The sequence below is a fragment of the Mixophyes fleayi genome, chromosome 4, assembly GCF_038048845.1.
Source record: "Mixophyes fleayi isolate aMixFle1 chromosome 4, aMixFle1.hap1, whole genome shotgun sequence".
NCBI lineage: Eukaryota > Metazoa > Chordata > Amphibia > Anura > Limnodynastidae > Mixophyes > Mixophyes fleayi.
Genome location: NC_134405.1, coordinates 235,839,396 through 235,863,238, shown reverse-complemented (window position 1 = coordinate 235,863,238; position 23,843 = coordinate 235,839,396). Strand labels below are relative to the sequence as shown.

Below are 23,843 nucleotides of genomic sequence, written 5' to 3'. Positions count from 1 at the left end.
CGCTCCCTATCTGTGACTGGGAGCCGCCACATCGTGTGAACAAGAGGTAAGTGAATTGGGCATATATTATGATTTGGAGGGCTGGGAGTGGAGTATTTATTCTGATAGCAGAGGATCGGAGCATTTATTGTGAGAGGGGAAGGGGGAGCAGAGCATTTATTTTGATTGGGGAGGGGCATTTGAGTGTTTATTCTGATAGGGGATTAGGAGAGCGGAGCATGTGATAGAGCAGGGGGGAAGCAGAGTGTTTATTGTGATGAGGGTGAGCAGAGCATTTACTGTGATGAGAAGATAAGTGAGCATTTACTTTGATCAGGGGGGTGAGCAGAATATTTATTGTGATGAGGCGGGAGAGAGTAGCATGTATTGTGATAAGGTAGGGGGCTATTTACTGTGATAATGGAGGGGGGAATTTATTGTGATGAGGGAGAGGGGCATGTACGATGAAGAAGGAAGGGGTGCAAGATTGATTAGTACTGGGCCCCACAGTTTCTAATGGCAGCCCTGTTCGACAGTGTGCTGACCTGCTATTCCATTGCCCTTGGCTAAGGCCTATTTGGTTTTGTCATTATCTACTGACCTGAGGCTGGTCAAATACATTGTATACTTGCAGGTTCTTCTAACTGGAGCTATGGTTTTCCTAGGAAAAAATACCTGTTAATGGCGGAGTCTACTTCATGGAGTTTTTTTAGGTGTTAAATGTGCAAAATTGACCCAAAGGATCTACTTTGCAACCCCTATCTTCCATATACAAAAAATGTTAATATATTTTCTGGCAGATTTTATCTAGCATTAAGCTTTTCTGTGACTTCTCCATCTTCGGAGAGACCAGCCATACATAATGGATCCAGCCCCACTGAAGCTGAAGAAGCCCCAAATAAGGTAAGTGATAGACACACTCTGCTAGATTACACATATAATATGGGTTATATTTGTTTCTGCCGCATCTGCGTTGGTACGCCCTTACTGCACATGGCCTACATCAGCCAGCTCCTTCTCTCCCATGTTCTGCCTCTCAAGTCGTAGGCAGTCGTAAGTGTTATTTGCATTCGGACATGAATTGCATGCAATTACGTTCATTGGAATAAGGTCCGTTTATAAGCACGTTCAAAAGTATTTCACGCAAGATACGCTACGCAAGTCGACGTCTGTCCAAACATGAATCCGACCCTTAATTGTCATGTCCGATGCATAACCAATAGAACTGTTTTGTGCTTCTTCTTTTTTAGAAAAAGTCTTTGCTTTCACTAAAAATTGAAGTACACATCACAAATCCATATCAGTTGATTCTTATATGATATGTAAATAAAAAATATGCAATACATAATACATTGATTTTTGAAAAACAATTTAAGGACCATTGTATTAATGATAACTTATTTTGAAAACAGTTCACATATTTTCCCCTTCTAAACTAAACAGGAGATGTCAGAGGGAGGCATTGTTTAAAAGTTATTGCACCAATATTTCCATAGCAATTCCATGACTTGAGACAATCTTCTTATATATCATAGCAATGTAAACAACATCAGCTATAGAAAAATAGTAAACCCTAATTACACATAGGGAAAAAAGCTCCTTTTAAAAGTAATTAAAATAAATATCTGAGTTTTGTCATATAAAAATATACAATATGAGTAAGAATATAACAAATAGCATATATTGCAGACTAGATTCACTGAAGTACAATATGTTGTATTGCATAAATTAATTCCAAAGTCTTGCCATCAAATTACTATGCAATCGTGATCATATATTTATGCTACACATGTAGGTAAAGCTAAAGCCTTAATGGAAGTCCAAGAATAAATTCAATTACTAAAAAGAAATAAGTTAAACTGAATAGAATACTCATTCCAGAGCATAGATCATGTATGCATATACAGGAACACAGACAGTTACAGCCATCTGTTTCCAGTGGATCCGTATTTGTATAGTCTTTTTCTGTAAGTAATATCATATTTATCACCTATTGTAGAAAATGTTATTAGATTATGTGGCAGCAGCTCTTAAAAGACACTTGGTTTTACTCACGAAAGGACTAGCAGAGGCTTACCATCATTTGCGTCATGTTGTTCTGTAAAAGTTGACAAAGGTTTCCATTCATCTAATTAGACTCTCCCTCCCAGGACACTCCTTCATCCTTCATCGAGCAGACGTTCATATACATCTTTGTAATAATAATATTGACTATGACTTGACTAAATTTATCACATCAGAAGAAACTATCATAAAATTAGCTGTGCTTTAAATAAGAGTAAAAAGAAAGTATGCCATTTTTAAAAAAAATAAAAAAAATAAACTACACTAAATTAATTAAGATATAACTGAATAACCACAAGATTATTTTTTTTAATTATGACAGTGACAGGAGTGTTTGATTAATGATACCAGAGAGCACAGGAAAGATTTTAAGAGACATACGTTTCTTAGTAGACTTGTAAAGCCAATGAAACGCAAAGTGAAAATAATCAAGCCTATAAAAATCTAGGACATAAAAAAGCTCACTTTAATATTTTAGAAGTACATGATACAAAATAAACTGAAATACTTTGATATTTTCCATACCAAATAAAAAATATTTTATCGCAAAGGTGAAATGAAACTTTTTGGACTGTTTCACTTTACACTTGGCTAAACATGAGTCATTACACTACTCCTTATATATCTGCCTCAGTCTTGAGCCTTTCTGGGCATTCTTCCAACAGGAAGCAGCAGTCTGGTCGAAGTCTGAGAAAATATTCTGTGCTCGGCTTTCTTCCTCCAATATCAAGTTCAGAGAAATAGTGATGAAGAGGCAACAATGGGACTATAGGTATTTTGGGTTTTGGTTTGAATCGAAGCTTCCATATGTAGTTTATTTTATTATTATTCTACGAACATTTTCTTTTCTGTATAGCTTCTGCCTTAACAGCCAGACTTCTTGCACAAATGGTGAGAAGCACGATTAGTACACCCACCATGAAGGTGACTAGTGGCCACAAGAAACAATGCAAAAGAACATTTTCATCGTGGGTTCGTTTCAGCAGCACATCCTCTGGCCTGAAATAGAACAATAAGGGCACAGGAGATTAGAAAACAATTTAGTGATACAAAATAAATGATTTCTATTAAGCATAAAGAAACACTGTAATGACGATTTCTTGTAAACACATAAAAGTGCAAAGATACAGATGCAATACAATTTTCTATATAGCCCTCCCCACAGATGATTTTCTGAAATGAAGCTTCCAGGCCGAGCCATAACTTCTAGCGTCTGGGGCAAGAAAGACAAATGCCGCCCCCCTAGCCCTCAACTTTAACCAAATGAACCTAAACTATTCCTAAATTGCGCCCCCCTTCAGCGTTGCGCCCTGGGCGGTTGCCCCTGTCGCACAGCCCTAGTTACGGCCCTGCTTCCATGTTTCTCCATGAATAGGTACATATGACATCTGATTCTCAATGGTCTCTTGGGCGGTTTTGTAAACTGGTGTGGGTATGTCCTGCACCATAAATTCTGCAAAATTAATATGGGAGTATTCCCTAGAGCAGTGATAGGCAACCAGATACACTTTCAGGGGCCACATGGGTGGTCCACTAACCTTCAAAAGTGGCACATATTACCCTTGATCTCAGAAATAAGTTAAACAATGCATTTAAGCAACTAAAAAGATACCTCTCTGTAATAACATATCAACAATCATGTTATACAAGCGTTACAAGCTATAGCAAACAAATTTGACAACCTCGGTTATTCCTGACACTCCTTTGGATTCTCTTTCAGTGCTTGTTCTGTCCGTACTGGTTCTGACCCAGCTTGATCATTTTCTCTATGTTTACTCACCAGTTACATCGCTAAGAACTGTCTATGAGGGTCACAAACCTTCAGACCATACACCAGAACTTCCTCCAGAAGGATATAAATACATTACAGAATGTACAAAGAAGGTCAAAATGGTAGTTGGCCTACAGTACAAAACTTAACCAGTAAGACTAAACAATCTTAATATGTAAAGTTTGGAGCAGAAAAGGGAATGGGGGGGGGGCAGGGTAGAAACCTTTAAATATGTCAAGGGTTTCAAGGTAGAGGAGGGAAACATTCTTCAAAGGAAGAGAAGTACTAGAACACATGGACATGCACTAAAACTGGAGGGAAGTAGGTTAAGAGGAAATTTGAGAAAAAACTACTTCACAGAAAGGGTTGTGGATGAATGGAATATCCTCCCATCAGAGGTGGGAGAGGCTAATACAGGAGAGCAATTTAAACATGCTTATGATAGACATAAGGATATCCTTACAAAAATTAAAGGATCAAATAGGATTTGAGGTTACCATAGGTTAAAAATTGAGAAGACTAGATGGTCCAAGTGGTTCTTATCTGCCATGAAATTCTATGTTTCTATGAATGGGGAACAAATGTGATCTTAGTGACTTCGGCCATGGAATGAGTGTTGGTGCCTGGCAGGGTGGTTGAGTGTTTCAGAAACTCCTGGCATTTTCACACACAACAGTCTTTAGAGATTACAGACAATTGTGCGCAAAATAAAAAAACATCCATTGAGCAGTAGTTCTGTGGGCTAAAATCAATTCAGAGGAGATTGGCTAGCCTGGTTCAAGCTGACAGTAACAAATAACTAAGTGATATGTAGAAGAGCATCTCTGAACACAAAGCACGTCGAAAACGTAATTTGGATATGGTACAACAGCAGAAGATCACACCAGGTTCCACTCCTGTCAGCTAAGAACAGGAAACAGACACACCAAAACTAGACAGTTGAACACCGGAAAATGTAACCCAGTCTGATGAATCTCATTTTCTGCTGTGACATGCAGATGGTAGGGTCATAAATTGGCATAGACAACATGAATCCATGGATCCATCATGCCTTGTGTCAAAGGTGCAGGTTGGTGATGGTACAGTACAGAACTTAAAATCACTATAAAAAATTATAGCAACCTATGAAACCTACAAAGAAAAATATACTGCAGCACAGTGGCTAAGTGGTTAGCACTTCTGCCTCACAGTGCTGGGGTCATGAGTTCAATTCCCGACCATGGCCTTATCTGTGTGGAGTTTGTATATTCTCCCTGTGTTTGCATGGGTTTCCTCCGGGTGCTCTGGTTTCCTCCCACAGTCCAAAAACATACTAGCAGGTTAATTGGCTGCTATCAAAATTAACCGTAGTCTTTCTCTGTCTGTCTGTCTGTGTGTGTTAGGGAATTTAGACTGTAAGCTCCAATGGGGCAGGGACTGATGTGAATGAGTTCTCTGTACAGCGCTGCGGAATCAGTGGTGCTATATAAATAAATGGTGATGATGATGATGATACTGTAGTTATTTGACCAAAAAAATATAATTGCTTTATTATAATTCGACATTGTTATGTTTACAAAGATAATACTTCAACAGATTTAAAATATAAAAATGATACGTAGCAACAGAATATAGTTGTGTGAGAAAAGTAAAAAAATATGCCACTAACCATATATATAAACAGTTGTGTTTATCTGATGTCAACTAACATAATTAAATAGCATTGCATAATTACTTTGTGCTTTCTAGTCAAGAAAAATCCATTAACCATATTTCTGTAAATTGATTTTTTCCACTATTTCAATCCATAAAGGACTTATCAGTTACTATGGAAATAATGTGAATAACAAAATGTACTTTGTATTTATAGCCGTAGCACAGCGAGGGGCCTGTAGACACTGTTTTGCAATCACTGTCTTAGCTACCAAATATTATACTCAAGAGGCCTATTAGGATCATGGGCCACAAAATGAGGGGGTTGGAAGTCAACATTACAACTAGAGATGGAAAAAACAAATATCCACACTAGTTTTTACGTTTAAAAACTGTTACATTGGATGTATTTACCAGTGGGGATAAAGGGACACTTACTCTTGTCTCGTGTCTTGTGTCAGAGTTTAAAGGAGAAAACAAATAAAAACATAAAATTTTTTGGATGAAGGTCACTATGTTCTTTATTTAAATGCCAGACCTTTTCAAATATTGAGTAGTGTTGTACACTACTCAATTCCCTCCCCCACGAATTTCCTATTTGCATGGATAGTAGTTTATGAGTAAAGGTTGTTCATAACATACCTCATACTTGTCAACTCTCCCTAAATATCCGGGAGACTCCCGCATTTCGCGAGAGTCTCACGGACTCCTGAGAAAGTGTAGCAATCTCCCGCATCTGCCCACTTCCAAGTGAAGTGGGCAGAATTAGGTCCAAAACGCAGCAATTCACCGGGAATCGCGGCGTTTGGCACACATTTTGGAGCCCCCCCACACATATCACGCCCACCTCCCCCAGCAGGCTCCCGGAAGCCAACTTTTAAAAGTTGGTAAGTATGACATACCTCCATGTTCCGTCTTAAGCAGAGAGGGCACAACAGCATTAGTGCCTTGCAGCTTTCTATACCAAGATGGTCACATAACAGGTAATACCATCTATACATTTTTATTTATTTCAATTAGTGACTTCCAACCAAAACAAAAATGTAAGCTTTGGTGGAGATTTTCTTTAAAGCATGAAACAATCCTTGCTATAGCCACAAGTGGAAGGAGACAAGTACAAACAAGATTTTAAGGCACACTTACCTACTCTCCTAGAATTTCCTGTAGTTCACCAGGACAACAGGGAGATCAGGTAGTTCTCATAGATCCCACACACTTCACTAGAAAGTGCTATAATTACACAATTTGCAGTGCGGCATGGGGGCCAAAATGACACAATTTTCGGCATTACACCCCTCTGCACTTTTCACTTGACCTCCGGAAGATCCCAGCGGGGAGATTTTTAAAATAGGCAAGTATGTTTTAGGGGCAGTATATATAACTCTAAATAGCAACCAAAAGATACAAAGTGGCTGTGTACAATGTCACTTCAGACCCTTCTGTTTCAAATGCTACAAGCAGCATATCTTCCAAACTATGCTAAAATTAACAAGGGAAAAAGAGGGAGATACATTTTTTTGTAAAGTTGAAAGAGATAAAATGAATTCCATTGATCTCCTTCTCACTTGGGCAAGGAAATAACTACTCATATCTAAGGAAACAGCATACTTATTCATGAACTATTTGAAATAAGAATACCAAACAAATGAAAAGTCAAAACTGTTGAACTAAAAAATAAATAAAAAAAAAACAAGACGTTTTTTAAAAAAAAAAAAAACTAAAACAAACTTATAATTCTGATGATGGCTGTCCAGAATATTTACTACACATCTGGAATAATGAAAAATTATCTACTCTCTAAGTAAATCACACTTTAACAAATAGAAAATAATACAATTACTTATACTAAATAGAGAAGAAAATGTTTGTTGCTTACCTTTTTTTACTGTATAATGGCTTTATAATTAAAAGTATTAAATTATTTAATTCATTGCATGTGTTATAAAATGCCTCTATAAAGCAATGTATATCGTATAATTGTCATAGAATACCATAAATACATCCAGCTATCTTGTCTAGCAGCAATAATTGTGCTTATATAGATCATTTTTTTTGCAGAGAGTGACAAAAGAACAGAAGAATGTAAATTAAAACCCTTTGATGTAATAAATCCTAATCCACATATGCTGAGCATGGATTAAGGCAAGATTTTGAAATCTCAAAGGGCTCATATAAGAGTATACACAAGCAGTACAGTATTCCAGATAAATATGTTTCATTACCAACGACAATTCAAAGACATAGTACATGAACATGTTACTCAATCTTGTGACAATATTAAATGTCTTACATATGCCTTTTTGGTACACAATCTCTCTTTTATTCAGCTCTTTTAATTTTGTGGTGTTCATTCGACAATAATACCGTCCATGGACACATTGATTTTGATGGTCAATATATTAAAATGACAAAATAAATAATAATTTTTTTTTGTGTTTCCTATTGTTGAGCATCACTCTCCTCACAACGTCTTTGCATCTAATCACATGATTCTTAAGATACAGAAATTACAATCATTTAACAGATTTATTATAGCACCACCTGCTATATTAAATCCATATAGTTACTGTGCCATATAGTTACCGTGTCAAATATTACAAGATTAAGGCTCCCAGTCTTCATCAGTCAACCAAACAGAAATACTATAAGGTTGTTTGAATACTGACAGATCAGATACTTTACCCTTACACTCCCTTCTTTCAAGATTTTTTGAGCCCCCACCCTGTTTGAAACATTGTGCCTTAACTCTCCCTACGTAGAGGTATCATCTCTCTACTATATAGCATGCTACTTCATATCACTACAGATTTCCAAAGCAAGCACAAACATGATTTTGAAAAAGATATTGGTCTTCCTCCTCCGGAGGACTATTGGGATGAAATAAGAGACAGAACAATCCAAGTTTGTATCTCAACCTCAAATAATGAGCCTATATTACAAGTCCAAACTGTTCGAAAACACATGTAAAGTGCCATTTTCCAAGGTGGCACTTTCAGAATCGCTGTCCTGTTTTTTTGCATCTAAAAAACATATTTATCAATGTGCATATGTCTGTGGAATCCATACCCAGATGATACAACATATCTTTGCTGAAGACATGTGGGTATCTTCACTTTGGATAAACTGACTATTTTTAAGGAACATCCATATTTAAAATTTTTGAAATATCACAATTTATTTAATTTCATTTTTTTTTTACGTGAGATTTAGTTATAGTAGAACGCCCACCAGTGCAATAACACTTTGTATATTTATTAAGTGAAAAAAGAACAACCTTCTATTATAATTTACATAATCGTGTTGCTTTATTATAATTTTACATATAAATGTGCCCCTATAAATTTTAACATAATTGTGTCCCCCTTCTTATAGGGGGAAAAAAACATAGAAACTAACCAGACTGCTTCCTAGGAGCTCCCATTGCGAAATGAGTTAAAGCCTGTCTACTTTATAGACGGACAGCGAACCAGAAGATAGCTCTCATCGCACAGATTGAATTCATTTGATTGACACCAAGCTGTCATCCAAGTTACCTAAGCATAGGTTCACATACTGTTTCCAACAAAGTTGAATAATGTTAGAATATTTTGATTAATATATGAATTAGAAAGTATATACCCTTTGTGCATTGTTTTGATTTCTCTACTTTTTGAACACTTTTAAGGTCACACTTATGCAGAAATTCAGTAAATGTTAAAGAGTTCACCCCAGCACCACTATATGCTATAGATGTTAGCAAAGAAGTATAATTGACCAACAGGTGGTGATGTAGATGTCTTCCATTCAAACAGTAAAATGTAGTTTATTGATTAAGCCGTGGCAGAAACCATTACTTATGTGTATATTATATGTATGATATGAATACAAATAATGTAGCATTTGACCATCCTGTGTTTCAATTTTACTACACTGTTTGAATTAGTAATTAGAGATGAGCCGTTCGGGTTCTGAGAAATCCGACAGATCTGAATTTTGGGGTACCAAATCATACCAAGTCGTGACTGACAAATTCAGATCTGAAAATGAGGCACAATTTCATTTTTGGTAAAATATCAGATCTCTCAAAGATCAAAATCTTCTATATAAAACTCTCCCCCTTGTCCTGAGTTGCCATATTGGAAGTGATAGCATGTGAGTAGGACGTTTGCTGCAATTTCATGCCCATCGAGTGGGTTGTAGTGGGTTGGGAAGGGTGAAAGAGGCAATGTATATTGAAATAGCTGTGCATTTAATGCACAAATCTTAACAGTTTATTTACAGATCAGTCTGCTGGAAATGTGTGCAGATAAATTGGTGGTGAGAAATTGAAGAGTAGACAATCAGTGGCTACTGGTAATAAAAGTATATTAGTAAACTAATTAGGTGTGGACAAAAAAAAAAGAATATTATTTTTAAAAAACAATTGTATAATTGAATGATATTGTGGAGCAGTGTCTGTAGAATTCATCTGGTGTGGTGTGTGGTGACAGCTACAAGTAGTTTCAACTTCAAGTAGCTTTACTCCTCTTGTCAATAACGGATCAGTCTACAGATCAAGAGCATCCCAGTACTTATACTGGCAGTAGTAGTACTTTTTCCAAGTAGGAAGAAAGTGTAAGAAAGCATGCTCAAAATTAGAACACTGTTTGGCAATCTCAATTAAAATATCAGCTCTTGATGTACGAATTAAGAGAAAATTTTCAGATTAAGGTGGTGATTATTCCAAAAAAATAGAAAAGGCTAACACTCCATACACCACCCGCAGTGGCAACAAAAGGCTCAGATCATGACCACTTTTTAGTAGTAGTGGTCCTGCTACTACTGTTACACGTACTAGAATGTCCATTGCATAAGAGAGTGCCCAACACATTCATGCATCTTCTGTAGCTGTCCATGCACTACCTTCTCACCCAAAGTGTAGGTCTATCACCTCTAAAACAGCCACATCAGGGCATGACAAGATTACTGAGGCTGAAGAACAAATTGGGTGACGCTCACAGAATCCTGAGGAGGGTCTAAAGGTGACTATGAGTCCTATATGTAAGCCTGATGGTTCAAATTCTGCCACTGTAACTATAGAGCAGCCTCCTTCTAAAATGTCTCAACCATTTGGAGATGTGAGGATGAGTAGTAATTATGATGATTTAGACATAGAAATTTAGGATGCTACTTTGGTACTTGCTAATGATAATTCTGGATCTGAAAATGATGGAGGTGCTGTACTTAAACAAGATAATGAGGAGAGGGATGATGATTGTGTCCCACCTAATGCCCATGATAAGCGCATTGTCATGCCAGGGAATAAAACCAAAAAAAAAAGCTCCTCATGTGTTGAAGTATTTTTATCTCAACCCAGTCAACATTTGTCAAGGCATCAGTAGCCTTTTTGACACCACAATAAGTAGAGGTAGGGAAGGTTGAGTAGACCTGTGAATGGCCTAATAATGGGGTAGTGTTATTGGTTTAGAGTCTGTAATGATGCATTTGCTTATGTATTTAATCTTTAAAAGAGATGTGAAATGAATTAATAATTTGCCATTGCTCATTTTGATTCTAATGGTACTGTACGTGCATAATAAATCATCATGTATTGAAAAGACTTCATTTTTCTATAAGTTTTCATTTTCCATAACATGATAATCTAGGCACCTCCTCCTTGTTATGTAATTTTCAGCAAGTTCATTCAAGTAGTTTATCAAAAGGTGGAAAATTGTGTATAGTAACAAGCAGCCCAGCATCAGCTAGAAGCAGAATGGATAGATACCTCATGTAATCTTCACCATCAAGACCTTCATCATCAAAATCCTCATTATAAGTATCTAGTCCAGCATCCAATTTTCAAATGCAAACTGACTCCCCTAATGCAATCCATAATTCCCAAGAGGCATCCTTGCACGCTACAACTACTGCTGCTGGAGGTGATATTTCTATACAGAAGGGGAGCAATAAGAATAAGCATAGTTTTAAACAACAATTGTCTGTGAAGCAAGCGTTTCCAGGAGGAACCAAGTATGACAACCAGCATGTGGATCACTAAGGCCATGACAGCTATGTTAGCATTGGATGTGTATTCAATTTCCGCTATCAATGCATCAAGTTTTAGCAGATTAGTTGATGTCATGTGTCCATGTTACGAAAATCCATCTCGTTTCCATTTCTCCCAAACAGCAATTCTTCAGCTGTACCAGAAGGTTAAGCAAACAGTCATTCAGTGCCTAAAAAATGCCATTGTACCGACTATCCATTTAACTATGAATATGTGGACAAGCGGTACTGGTCAGACAAAAGACTACATGACCATGACATGTGAATCTGGTAACTGGTGAATATGGACAAATAAAGACCAAAGCCTGCCACACCTCCTATCCCCAAAAAAACATGGGGCATAATGATGTGTGCAGGTGAATGGAGACAATTTGGAGGGCACAGACTGGGAAAGCAGAAGAAGCAGTGCTCCATAACAGAACATAGTTGCAAATGGTTTCAGAAAGATTGTGGTATGAAAAGCACCTCTATGTGATATGAAGTTCATACAACCAACCTGTTAAATGGTTCTGAAAGCTGAAATGATCTTTAACGAAAGCTCCTGTGAGCTCTACTCTTCTTCAGTGATAATACTGAATCACAAGCTCGAAAAAAAAGTGTTAAAAATCAGGATATCAATGAGAAGAAATAAAACCCAAGGCCATAAAATTGAGCTGATTAGCTGTATTGAGCATACATCAGAATAGGATAAGACAGGGAACTGTGTAGTGAGGGAAGTCATGAGAATGTTCACAAATCCTCTGAAATCCTCAGCATTCAGGCGATTTTCTTTGGTGTCAAATAGAATTATCATGCCTGGTTCAAAGGTTTTCTTTTATTTATTATTTTTAAAGTTCCCTCTCGGAGTCATGACTTATAGGAGCTAAAATATAAAGAAATATAAATATAATAAAAAATTATTTTCTGTATACAAATTGCTACTGTAAAGTTTTTTCCTGACAGACAGCAGATGTAGGAAGCTGTTTTTGTCTATGTTGTTTTCTCTTTTTACTAATTAGATATGGATGATATTAAATTGTCCACAGAAGTGGAATTGTGTAACTGTAGCAACAGATCATTTTCTGACATCCTAGGAGGTGAAGTATAATGAAACACATGTGATTTACAGAGAGAAGAAACAAAAAAAAAACAGAACAAAAAGAACATAAAAATAATAATCAGTTACACATGGCCAATATAGGAATCTAAGATTTAGAATATGTGCTATGCAATTTTTGTTTATGACTAATAAATGCAAATGGCACAATAATGATTTGAGAGTGTATATGTGTTTATGTTTCAGAGTGTATGTCTGTTATATGTGCCCAGCTAATGACAGATATATTATTTATCTTCATAATTTATTGATGCGTGGTAATGTAGCTGTGCATACAAGAAGGTCATTACAGAGCGACAGACACCTAATTATTAATATATGTAACTATAACAGTATGTGAAAGTGACAGTTGCTCACACTACTAAAATTCTTATTTGCAATCATTCCAAGTAATTAAAGAGTTAAAGCAGCAATGCCACTTAGGGCTAGATTTACTAAGCTGCGGGTTTGAAAAAGTGGGGATGTTGCCTATAGCAACCAATCAGATTCTAGCTGTCATTTTGTAGAAGGTACTAAATAAATGAAAGCTAGAATCTGATTGGTTGCTATAGGCAACATCCCCACTTTTTCACACCCGCAGCTTACAAAATCTAGCCCATAGACATTTTTCAACCTCAAAATCTCTCTGGAGGATACACATGTATGGCTACACAGCCTCTCAGTATGTAGCGTGATAGCTGAGGCAGGAGAAAGATAGGGAGGATTTTACAGTGTAGACTGAGCTCAGAGGGGTGTTCCAAAGCATCTCTGCTCACTACTCATGTCCCATATAATTGTACTTGCCATGGTAGTCACTGAGCAAAGTTTGCAGAATTATAAATCATTGATAGAAGACTAAAGAAATAAACCAATTAAAATGGTAGTTATTAAGCTTCTTCCTATAGCTTTCCACAAGTCATTTATGTTTATAAAAACACTTACTTTTTTCATGGGATTACTGCTTTAACTTCAATTTGTACTGTATTTCAGGGACCAACTCCAGAACAAGTAGCTTGTGGGGGCCCCCTGCCACAGCTTTATGCTGCACACAAAACCTATGGAGGTGTGACTGTGCAGACCAATAGGAAGCCCACTGTATTTGTCTTACATAATGTGACAGAAGGGCCAAACCATTTTTTAGTTTGTGAGGGCACCAGCACTAGCGCCATGTGCTGTTAGTCATGTCACCTACACCTAATCACATGATATGTATACATGCATATACACATTATCATGCAACAAAGTACTGCCCATATGTACATATACATTTGACTAAATAGTGACATTATTATTATTTTATTATTATTAATTTTTATTATTAATTTTTATTTACAAGGCGCCACTAGGTGTCCGTAGCGCCGTACAGGGACAAACGAAATTACAATACAAGGAGAGACAGCACAGTACAGTAAACAATAAGCACAGTAACTCAGTGAGCTCAAAGCATAGCAAGGGCGGGGGAGGGGAGAGGGGAAGGTCTTCGTACGACGGAGCACAAGAGGGAGGGCACGGATAATAGGGAGACCCCCGGGGGGGGAGAGGAGGGAGGGGACAGGGGTAAGAGGGTCCTCGAGGAGGACGACCAGGTTGCTGGAGAGCAGAGTTAACAGTGGTGAGACAGGAGGAGGGGTGACCCTGCTCAAAGGAGCGTACAATCTAAGGGGTAAGGTAGACAGACAGAAAGACACGGGGGAGAGAGGGAGGAATGGAGGATAGGGGAAGGGGAATGAAGGGGAAGAGGCAGAAGAAAAGGAACGTAATTAGGTGGGAGACTGGAAGGCTTTACGAAAAAGGTGGGTTTTTAAAGCCCGCTTGAAACTGGACAGATTAGAGGAAGTTCTGATGGAGGGAGGGAGCTTGTTCCAGTCGAGGGGGGCAGCGCGGGCGAAGTCTTGGATACGCGCATGGGAGGAGGTGATCAGGGGAGAAGAGAGGCGACGGTCATTGGCAGATCGGAGAGGGCGGGAAGAAGCATGAATAGAGAGGAGGGAGGAGATGTAGGGTGCAGTGGAGTTGGCGAGGGCCTTGTATGTAAGAGTGAGGAGCTTGAAGAGGATTCTGAAGGGGAAGGGGAGCCAGTGAAGGGATTGGTAGAGGGGGGAGACCGACGAGGAGCGGCGAGAAAGGAAGATGAGCCTAGCGGCTGCGTTAAGAACAGATCGAAGGGGAGCAAGATGAGATTGGGGGAGGCCAGTGAGGAGGAGGTTACAGTAGTCCAAGCGGGAGATGATCAGAGAGTGAATAAGACATTTGGTGGCATCTTGGGAGAGAAAGGGCCGGATGCGAGCGATGTTACGCAGCTGGAAGCGGCAGGATTTAGCAACAGAGAGAATGTGGGGGCCAAAGGAGAGAGAGGAGTCGAGGGTGACACCAAGGCAGCGAAGTTGGGGGACAGGGGAGATAGAGGTGTTGTCGACAGTGATAGAGAGATCAGAAGGGGGCGGGGTGTGAGACGGAGGAAAGACTATGAGTTCAGTTTTGGCGAGGTTAAGTTTAAGGAATCAAGAGGACATCCAGGAGGAGATGGCAGAGAGGCAGGCGGACACCCTAGAGAGGAGGGAGGGAGAGAGATCAGGAGAGGAGAGGTATAGTTGAGTTAACTTTGAGGACCCATTACATATACAAGATAGTTTCAACTCATCATTGTTCATCATAAAATCAGTCCATTATTAATGAATATTATCAATACAAGCAAAAAAATTATCACAGTTCAATGTATTGAAACAAGAGCAACATAAACATAAGGTACCAAAAACTGTATGAAACCTATAAAAGAAATATAGAGACATAGGGCCTGATTTAAAGTTTGACTCATTTTGTATCACAAACATACATGTAAAACTTTGTTTGCAAAAGATACACTATATGATAAAAGTATTCATACGTTTGCCCATTACACCAACAGGGATGTAATGACATTTTGTTCATATACTTGTACTTTAATATGGAGTTAGTCCCCCTTTTGCAGTGATAACAGCTTCCACTCTTCTTGGAAGACTTTCCACAAGATGTTGGAGTGTTTCTGTGGGAATTTGTGCCCATTCATTCTGTAGAGCATTTATGAAGTCAGACACTGATGTTGGACGAGAAGGCCTGGTTCACAATCTCCATTCCAGTTCATCCCAAAGGTGATGGATGGGGTAGCGGTCAGGGCTCTGTGCAGGCCAGTCAAATTCTTCCACACCGAACTCATCAAACCATGTCTTTGTAGTTCTTGCTTTTTGCACTGGGTCATGTTGGAATAGAAAGGGGCCTTTCCCAAACTGTTGCCACAAAGTTGAAAACATAGCATTGTCCAGAATGATTTGGTATGCTGAATAATTAAGATTGGCCTTCACTGGAGATAAAGGACCTAGCCCAAACCCTGAATAACAGCCCCATACCATTATCCGTCCTCCACCAAACTTCACAGTTGGCAAAGTGCAGTCAGGCAGGTAACATTCTCCCGGCATTCGCCAAACTCAGACTCACCCATCTGATTATCAAACAGAGAAACATGATTCGTCACTCCACAGAACACGTTTCCACTGCTCCACAGTCCAGTGTCGGTGTGCTTAACACCACTCCATCCGACGCTTGGCATTGGTCTTGGTGATATGAGGCTTGCATGCAGCTGCTAAGCCATGGAAACCCATTCCATTAAGCTCCCACCGCATAGTTTTTGTGCTTACATTAATACTAGTGGACGTTTAGAACCCTTGAGCTATGGAATCAGCAGAGCGTTGGTGACTTTTACACACTGTGCGCCTTATTGACCTCACTCTGTCATTTTATGGGGTCTTCACTTCGTGACTGAGATGCTGTTGTTCCTAAACGCTTCCACTTTCTACTAATATCACTTACAGTTGACCATGGAATATGCAGCAGGGATGAAATTTCACTAACCATCTTATTGCAAAGGTGTCATCCTTTCACAGTACTACGTTTTAAGTAGAGATGGTCACTGACCCCCGTGTTTTAGTTTTGGATTCGGTTTTGGATCTGGATTGCCGTCGTGTTTTGGTTTTGGTTTTGGTTTTGTTTTGCTATTTTGTTGTAAATTCAATGTTTTTGGGCCTAAAATAACCAAATTTAGTGCTCCAACTGTTTCATAGATAAGTAATCTAATTGTAGAGGTAATAAATCATCCAAAAAACAGTTTAATTCCTGGTAGGTAGGCCTTCATTTATTCTACACACAAAACAGATTGTCTTCCTCTTCATCTATGCATATTGGCAATGCAGCCATCATCTTTGGATGTATATTACACCCTAAACTTATAGTTCAATATGTAAAGAAATGGAAAAAGGCAGTTTGCTTTCTGTCTCTATAGGCCCCCCTCCACTTGTTTAAAAAACCAAAAATTTCAGCCGTTTTAGACTGTACAATATTAAGAGAAATGGACAAAGCCAGTTTGTTTTCTGTCTCTATAGGCCCCCCTCCACTTGTTTAAAAAACCAAAAATTTCAGCCGTTTTAGACTGTACAATATTAAGAGAAATGGACAAAGCCAGTTTGGGGTCACTCTGTCTATGACACCCTACCCTTAAGGATAAATTGCCCAAACAGCAGCATTTCAAGACGGTACGTGATATGGAAATGCCACAAGTCCCTTTCTTCTTTGGGGGTAGATTGCACCCTACACTTACATAGAAAGTTTTAAAAATATGTTATCGTCATCATCTTCAGCTTCATCCTCTACCTCATCAGTGTGTATGTCATCATCACAGACTATCAATTCATCGCCGCTTGACACCGCCATTAGAGAACAGTCAGTGCTTGGATGTCTTGGATGGTGAAGTTCCCTGCTGTGCTGAACACTCGTTCAGAGTACACACTGGAGGGTGGGCAGCTTAAGTAAAGTTTGTACATAGGTTTCCAAATGGCCTGCTTTTCTTCCCAGTAAGGAAAGGGACTGTCTGACATTTCCATATCAACTACCTCTTGAAAGTAATCCTCCACCATCCTTTGCATGTTTATACTTGTATTGGATGGAGTTATGGGCAAAGTGACACATTTTTTTGAAAAATCCTTCAAACCTGCCCAGATGTTAAATTGTTCTGGTCTGCCCCCTGCGTCTTCCCTGCTTCTTTTTGGGAAATTTAATTTTTTACGAGCAGCAGCAGCTTGAGAAAGTGAAGGAGGACACGTTGTCAAGCCGAGGCCCAGTTCAGCGGCCAACTTACTGAGCAATAGCTCCTTGCAAAAGTTCACATCTTGCTCATTTACAAGTTAAGACTCAATGTAGGTCTTAAACCTTGGATCAAGCACAGTGGCCAAAATGTACTGATCCAAGTTCAAGATCTTAATAACTCGAGGATCATTGTGAAGCGAATGAAGTACTTGATCGTCAAGGCCAACATACTTTGCTGAATTGCTTGATTTCAGCTCCTCCTTCATTTTCTCAAGCTGCTTTTCCAATAATCTAATTAAAGTAATGACTTGGCTTAAACTAGCAGAGTCTGCACTCACCTCACACGTCACAACTTCAAATGGTTTCAGCACCTTGCACAGCACTGAAAGGATTCCCCACTGTACAAGAGTGAAATACATCCCCCCTCCTTTCCCAATGTCATGGCTTGTGCAATGTGCTTGGATGGCTTTGAGCTGTTCCTCCATCCTCTGAAGCATGTACAGGGTGGAATTCCACCTAGTTACCACCTTCTGCTTAAGTTGGTGGCAGGGCAAGTTAAACTGCTCTTGGAGCTGCTGTAATCTCCTACATGCTGTGGCTGAATGCCTGAAATGGCCTGAAATTTTACGAGCCACCGAAAGCATCTCCTGCACCTCACGGTTATTTCGTAGGAAGCTCTGCACCACCAAGTTGATGGTGTGAGCAAAACAGGGAATGTGTTGGAAATCACCCAGCTGTAATGCTCGCACTATATTGCTGGCGTTATGAGAAATGACATACCCTGGGGAGAGTCCAAGTGGTATAAGCCATGTTTCAATCACATCTCTTAGTTTGCGTAACAAATTGTCAGCTGTATGCCTGTTAGTGAAGCCGGTGATACAAAGAGATGCCTGCCTGTGACAAATGTTACGTAGTGGTGTACATGCTGCTGCTGTTCCTGCTGGTGAAGGTGAATGACCAACCCAGTGGGCTGTCACAGTCATATAGTCTTTGGTTTGGCCACTTCCACTTTTCCACATATCTGTGGTTAAGTGCACAATGGGCAGAATGGCATTTTTCAGTGCAATCTCTAAATTTTTACACACTTTTTTGTATAGTTGTGGAATTGCTTTACGGGAGAAATGGAGTCGCGATGTAATTCTGTAACGCGGACACAAAACCTCAATTAACTGTGAAAAACCAGCTGCGTGGAGATCGGACGCAGATCTAACACTAACATTGCAGCCATGGCGTCTGTGATTCGCTTGGCGACTGGGTGACTGCTGTCATATTTGCTTCCCCTCGCAAATGATTGTTTCAAAGGGTCTGGTCTGATTGAAACACCTCAATTCAATAATTAACAGGTGTGGCCAAATACTTTTGTCCATATAGTGTATATTCAACTCAAAACCCAGCAGTATCTCTTTGTCAAGTGTATATTTATTAGGGGTGTGCACCGGCCACTTTTCGTGTTTTGGGTTTTGGGTTCTGATTAGCTTGAGGTTTTTAGGTTCTGATTGGTTTTGCCAAAAAACCCCACTAAAGGCTTTGGTTCTGATTTTGGGTTTTGGGTTCTGATTTTTTTTTAAAAAAGCATAAAAAGTGCAAAAATCCATTTTTTTTTTTATTTTTTTCTACTCCTACACTATTATTAACCTCAATAACATTAATTTCCACTAATTTCCAGTCTATTCTGAACACCTCACACCTCACAATATTGTTTTTAGTCCAAAAGGTTGCACCGAGGTAGCTGGATGTCTAAGCTAAGCGACACAAGTGGGCGGCACAAACACGTGGCCCATCTAGGAGTGGCATTGCAGTGGCAGACAGGATTGCAGTTTGCAAGAGTTTGCTAGAGGTGCAAGATGGAATTGTCCTTGGGCCCTCCCACCCACCCTGATGTTGTTGAAATAGGACATTCGCACTTTAACAAACCAATTATTTCAGCGACAGGGCCTACAAAACTGTGGCTGAAATGATTGGTTTGTTTGGACCTCCACAAAACGAGCTGGCAAAGAAAAAAAAGAGGTACAGGATGGAGTTGTCATTGGGCCCTCCCACCCACCCTTATGTTGTTGAAATAGGATATGCACACTTTAACAAACCAATCATTTCGGCGACAGGGCCTACCAAACTACTGTGGCTGAAATGATTGGTTTGTTTGGGGCCCCACACAAAAAAAGCTAGTCATCTCTCCCTTTACAAACTAAACTGGCTCTACTGAGGCAAGATGTCGTCCTCATCCTCATCCTCTGATTCCTCGCCCCCTTCAGTGTGTACTTCCTCATCCTCACACATTATCAATTCGTCCCCGCTGGACTCCACAATCACAGGTCCCTCTGTAGTCTCTGGAGGCCAGTGCTGGTCTTGATTGAAGAATTGATAATTCATTTTTATGAACATCATCTTCTCAACGTTTTGCGGAAGCAACCTCCTTCGCCGCTCACTGACCAGGTTTCCCGCTGCACTAAAAACTCTTTTGGAGTACACACTGGAGGAGGGACAACTCAGGTAAAATAGAGCCAGTTTGTACAGAGGCTTCCAAACTGCCTTTTTTTCCTGCCAGTAAGAATAAGGTCTGTCTGACATGTCTACTTGGATGGTGTCAGCAAAGTAATCCTCCACCATTTTTTCAATGGTGACAGCATCCAATGCAGTAACAGTAGACATGTCTGCAATGGTTGGCAGGTCCTTCAGTCCCGACCAGATGTTCTCAGCATCCCCGCCAGCGGGTCGTTTATGAAATCTCAGCTGTTTCCTCGCAACCACAGGTGTGGAAGAAAATGAAGTAGGAGCTGTTGGCATGTCACGGTCCTCTTCAGAGGACAATCTCCTGACCAGCAGGTCTTTGCACCGCTGTAGACTTGAGTCCGCCGGAAACAGAGACACCACATACGCTTTAAACCGAGGATCGAGCATGGTGACCAGAATGTATTCCTCTGACTTTAAAAGAGTGACCAGCCTCGGATCCTGGCAAAGCGTACGAAGGGCTTCATCCACAAGAGCTACATGCTTTGTGGAATCGCAATGCTTTAACAGCTCCTCCCTCACTTTCTCCAGCTGCTTCTGTAACAGCCTGATCAGGGGAATCATCTGACTCAGGCTGGCAGTGTCGGAACTGACTTCTCGTGTGGCAAGTTCAAACGGCTGGAGAACCTTGCACAACACGGAAATCAGTCTCCACTGCGCTTAACTCAGGCGCATCCCCACTCCTTTGCCTATGTCGTAGGTGGCTGTGTAGGCTTGAATGGCCTTTTGCTGCTCCTCCATCCTCTGCAGCATATAGAGGGTGGAGTTCCAGCGCATCACAACCTCGTTTGAGGTGATGGCAGGGCAGGTTCAGCCTTTTTTGATGTTGCTCGAGTCTGCGGTAGGCACTGGCAGAATGCCGAAAGTGTCCAGCAATTTTGCGGGCCACCGCAAGCATATCCTGCACACCCCTGTCACTCTTCAGGTAATGCTACACCACCAAATTTATTGTGTGGGCAAAACATGGGACGTGCTGGTTATTGCCCACATGTAATGCCCGCACAATGTTACTGGCGTTGTCTGACACCACAAATCCCCAGGAGAGTCTAAGTGGGGTAAGCCACTGCGAGATTATTACCCTCAGTTTCTCTAAGAGGTTGTCAGCATTGTGCCTCTTATTAAAACCGGTGATACACAACGTTGCCTGCCTTGGAACGAGCAGCCGTTGTGGAGATGCTGCTACTGATGCAGCTGCTGCTGTTGCTGCGGAAGGCGATGCATCTACCCAGTGGGCTGTCACAGTCATATAATCCTTCGTTTGCCCTGAACCACTTGTCCACATGTCCGTGGTTAAGTGGATAGTGGGTACAACCGCATTTTTCAGAGCACTGAGGACACTTTTTCGTACTTCTCTGTACATCCCAGGTATCGCCTGCCTAGTGAAGTGGAATCTCGACGGGATTTGGTACCGGGGACACAATACCTCCATCAACCGTCTAAACCCCACTCCACTGATGGCGGACACCGGATGCACGTCTAACACCAACATAACTGTTACGGCCGCAGTTATCCGCTTTGCCATAGGATGACTACTGTCGTACTTCGTGCTCATGGCAAACAACTGTTGTACGGTCAACTGTTTAGTGAAAGACGTAGCGTTCTTACGACTTCCCCTCTGGGAAGATGACCGATTACCAGCAGCAGCGGCAGTAGTAGGCGTACCGCTACAGGATCCTCCGGAAGAATCCCGGTTTGAAGAGGACTCAGTCATGCCGGTGACATGGCCTGCAGGACTATCTCTGATCGAGATCGTGGAGGAAATTGACGAGGAGGGTGTTGCTGGTGTGGATACAACAGGACCAAGGGATTTAGGTGTACCTGGACTGCTGACGGTCCTACCCACAAGTCCTGAACTAAACACTGAATTATGAAGGTTCTTCAGGTGACGTATAAGGGAGGATGTCCCTAGGTGGCCAAGATCCTTACAACTGCTTATTTGAGCTTTACATAAGGTACATATTGCCATACATTTGTTGTCCGGATTGGGATAGAAATAACTCCAGACCGAAGAGGTGGATTTTTTGGTCTTCTGCCCAGGCATGACGATGGGCTTTTTCATCTAATGGACAACAACTGTTTCCCCCCCTGGTGCCTCATTTAAGATAACCACATCAGCATCCTCCTCGTCAAGTTCCTCCTCAGTGTCAGCTACATCAATATCCTCCTCCCGGTGTACATCATTCAAACCTTCATTAGCCAAATCTGTAACTGGACTGTGGGTGATCCTTCCAGCATATGCAGAGGGCGTGCTGCAAATGGTGGAAGGAGCCACCTCTTCCCGTACAGTGATGGGAAGGTCAGGCTTCGCAACCACCAACACCCTTGAACTCGCCTTGGGGATTTGTGATGCCATCTCTTTAGAAGGCAGAGTTGTTTGCTGTGTTGTTGATGACAGCTTAACTCTCTTAAATTTTTTAGAGGGGGGGAGGAGGAGGGCTTAGATCCTTGGGTGAAGCTGAACCACTAGTCATGAACACAGGCTAGGGCCTAAGCCGTTCCTTGCCACTCCATGTCGTAAATAGCATATTGGCAAGTTTACGTTTCTCCTCAGATGATTTTAATTTTCTTTTTTTGCTAATTTTAGTCAACTTTGGCTTTTTGGATTTTACATGCCCTCTACTAGGAGATTGGGCATTGGCCTTGGCAGACGACGTTGATGGCATTTCATCGTCTATGTCATGACTAGTGGCAGCAGCTTCAGCATTAGGAGGAAGTGGTTCTTGATCTTTCCCTACTTTATCCTCCAAATTTTGGTACTCCATTATAGTTTAATCTCTGGTACTAATATTTCTGGACTGCAGGAACAGTGAACGTAGTTTAATCTCTGGTACTAATATTTCTGGACTGCAGGAACAGTGAACGTATTTATATATTGCAGTACTAATATTTCTGGACTGCAGGAACAGTGAACGTAGTTTAATATTGCAGTACTAATATTTCTGGACTGCAGGAACAGTGAACGTAGTTTAATATTGCAGTACTAATATTTCTGGACTGCAGGAACAGTGAACATATTTATATATTGCAGTACTAATATTTCTGGACTGCAGGAACAGTGAACGTATTTATATATTGCAGTACTAAAATTTCTGGACTGCAGGAACAGTTAACGTATTTATATATTGCAGTACTATTATTTGTGGACTGCAGGAACAATGAACGTAGTTAAATATTGCAGTACGAATATTTCTGGACTGCAGGAACAGTAAACGTATTTATATATTGCAGTACTAATATTTCTGGACTTCAGGAACAGTAAACGTATTTATATATTGCAGTAATAATATTTCTGGACTGCAGGAACAGTGAACGTATTTATATATTGCAGTACTAATATTTCTGGACTGCAGGAACAGTGAACGTATTTATATATTGCAGTACTAATATTTCTGGACTGCAGGAACAGTGAACGTAGTTTAATATTGCAGTACTAATATTTCTGGACTGCAGGAACAGTGAACATATTTATATATTGCAGTACTAATATTTCTGGACTGCAGGAACAGTGAACGTATTTATATATTGCAGTACTAAAATTTCTGGACTGCAGGAACAGTGAACGTATTTATATATTGCAGTACTAATATTTCTGGACTGCAGGAACAGTGAACGTAGTTTAAAATTGCAGTACTAATATTTCTGGACTGCAGGAACAGTGAACGTATTTATATATTGCAG

General features: G+C 40.2%; 1 protein-coding gene across 1 annotated transcript in view; it reads right to left on the bottom strand.

Moving 5' to 3' along the window:
* Nucleotides 1–2,488: 2,488 nt before the first annotated feature.
* Nucleotides 2,489–23,843, bottom strand: part of KCNMB4 (potassium calcium-activated channel subfamily M regulatory beta subunit 4) — an 81,428-nt gene continuing 60,073 nt past the window's right edge. Inside the window, exon 3 of the mRNA XM_075205342.1 lies at nucleotides 2,489–3,042. Within this exon, the coding sequence (XP_075061443.1) occupies nucleotides 2,874–3,042 (169 nt within the window). The 3' untranslated portion in view covers nucleotides 2,489–2,873. The remainder of the gene's footprint in view (nucleotides 3,043–23,843) is intronic.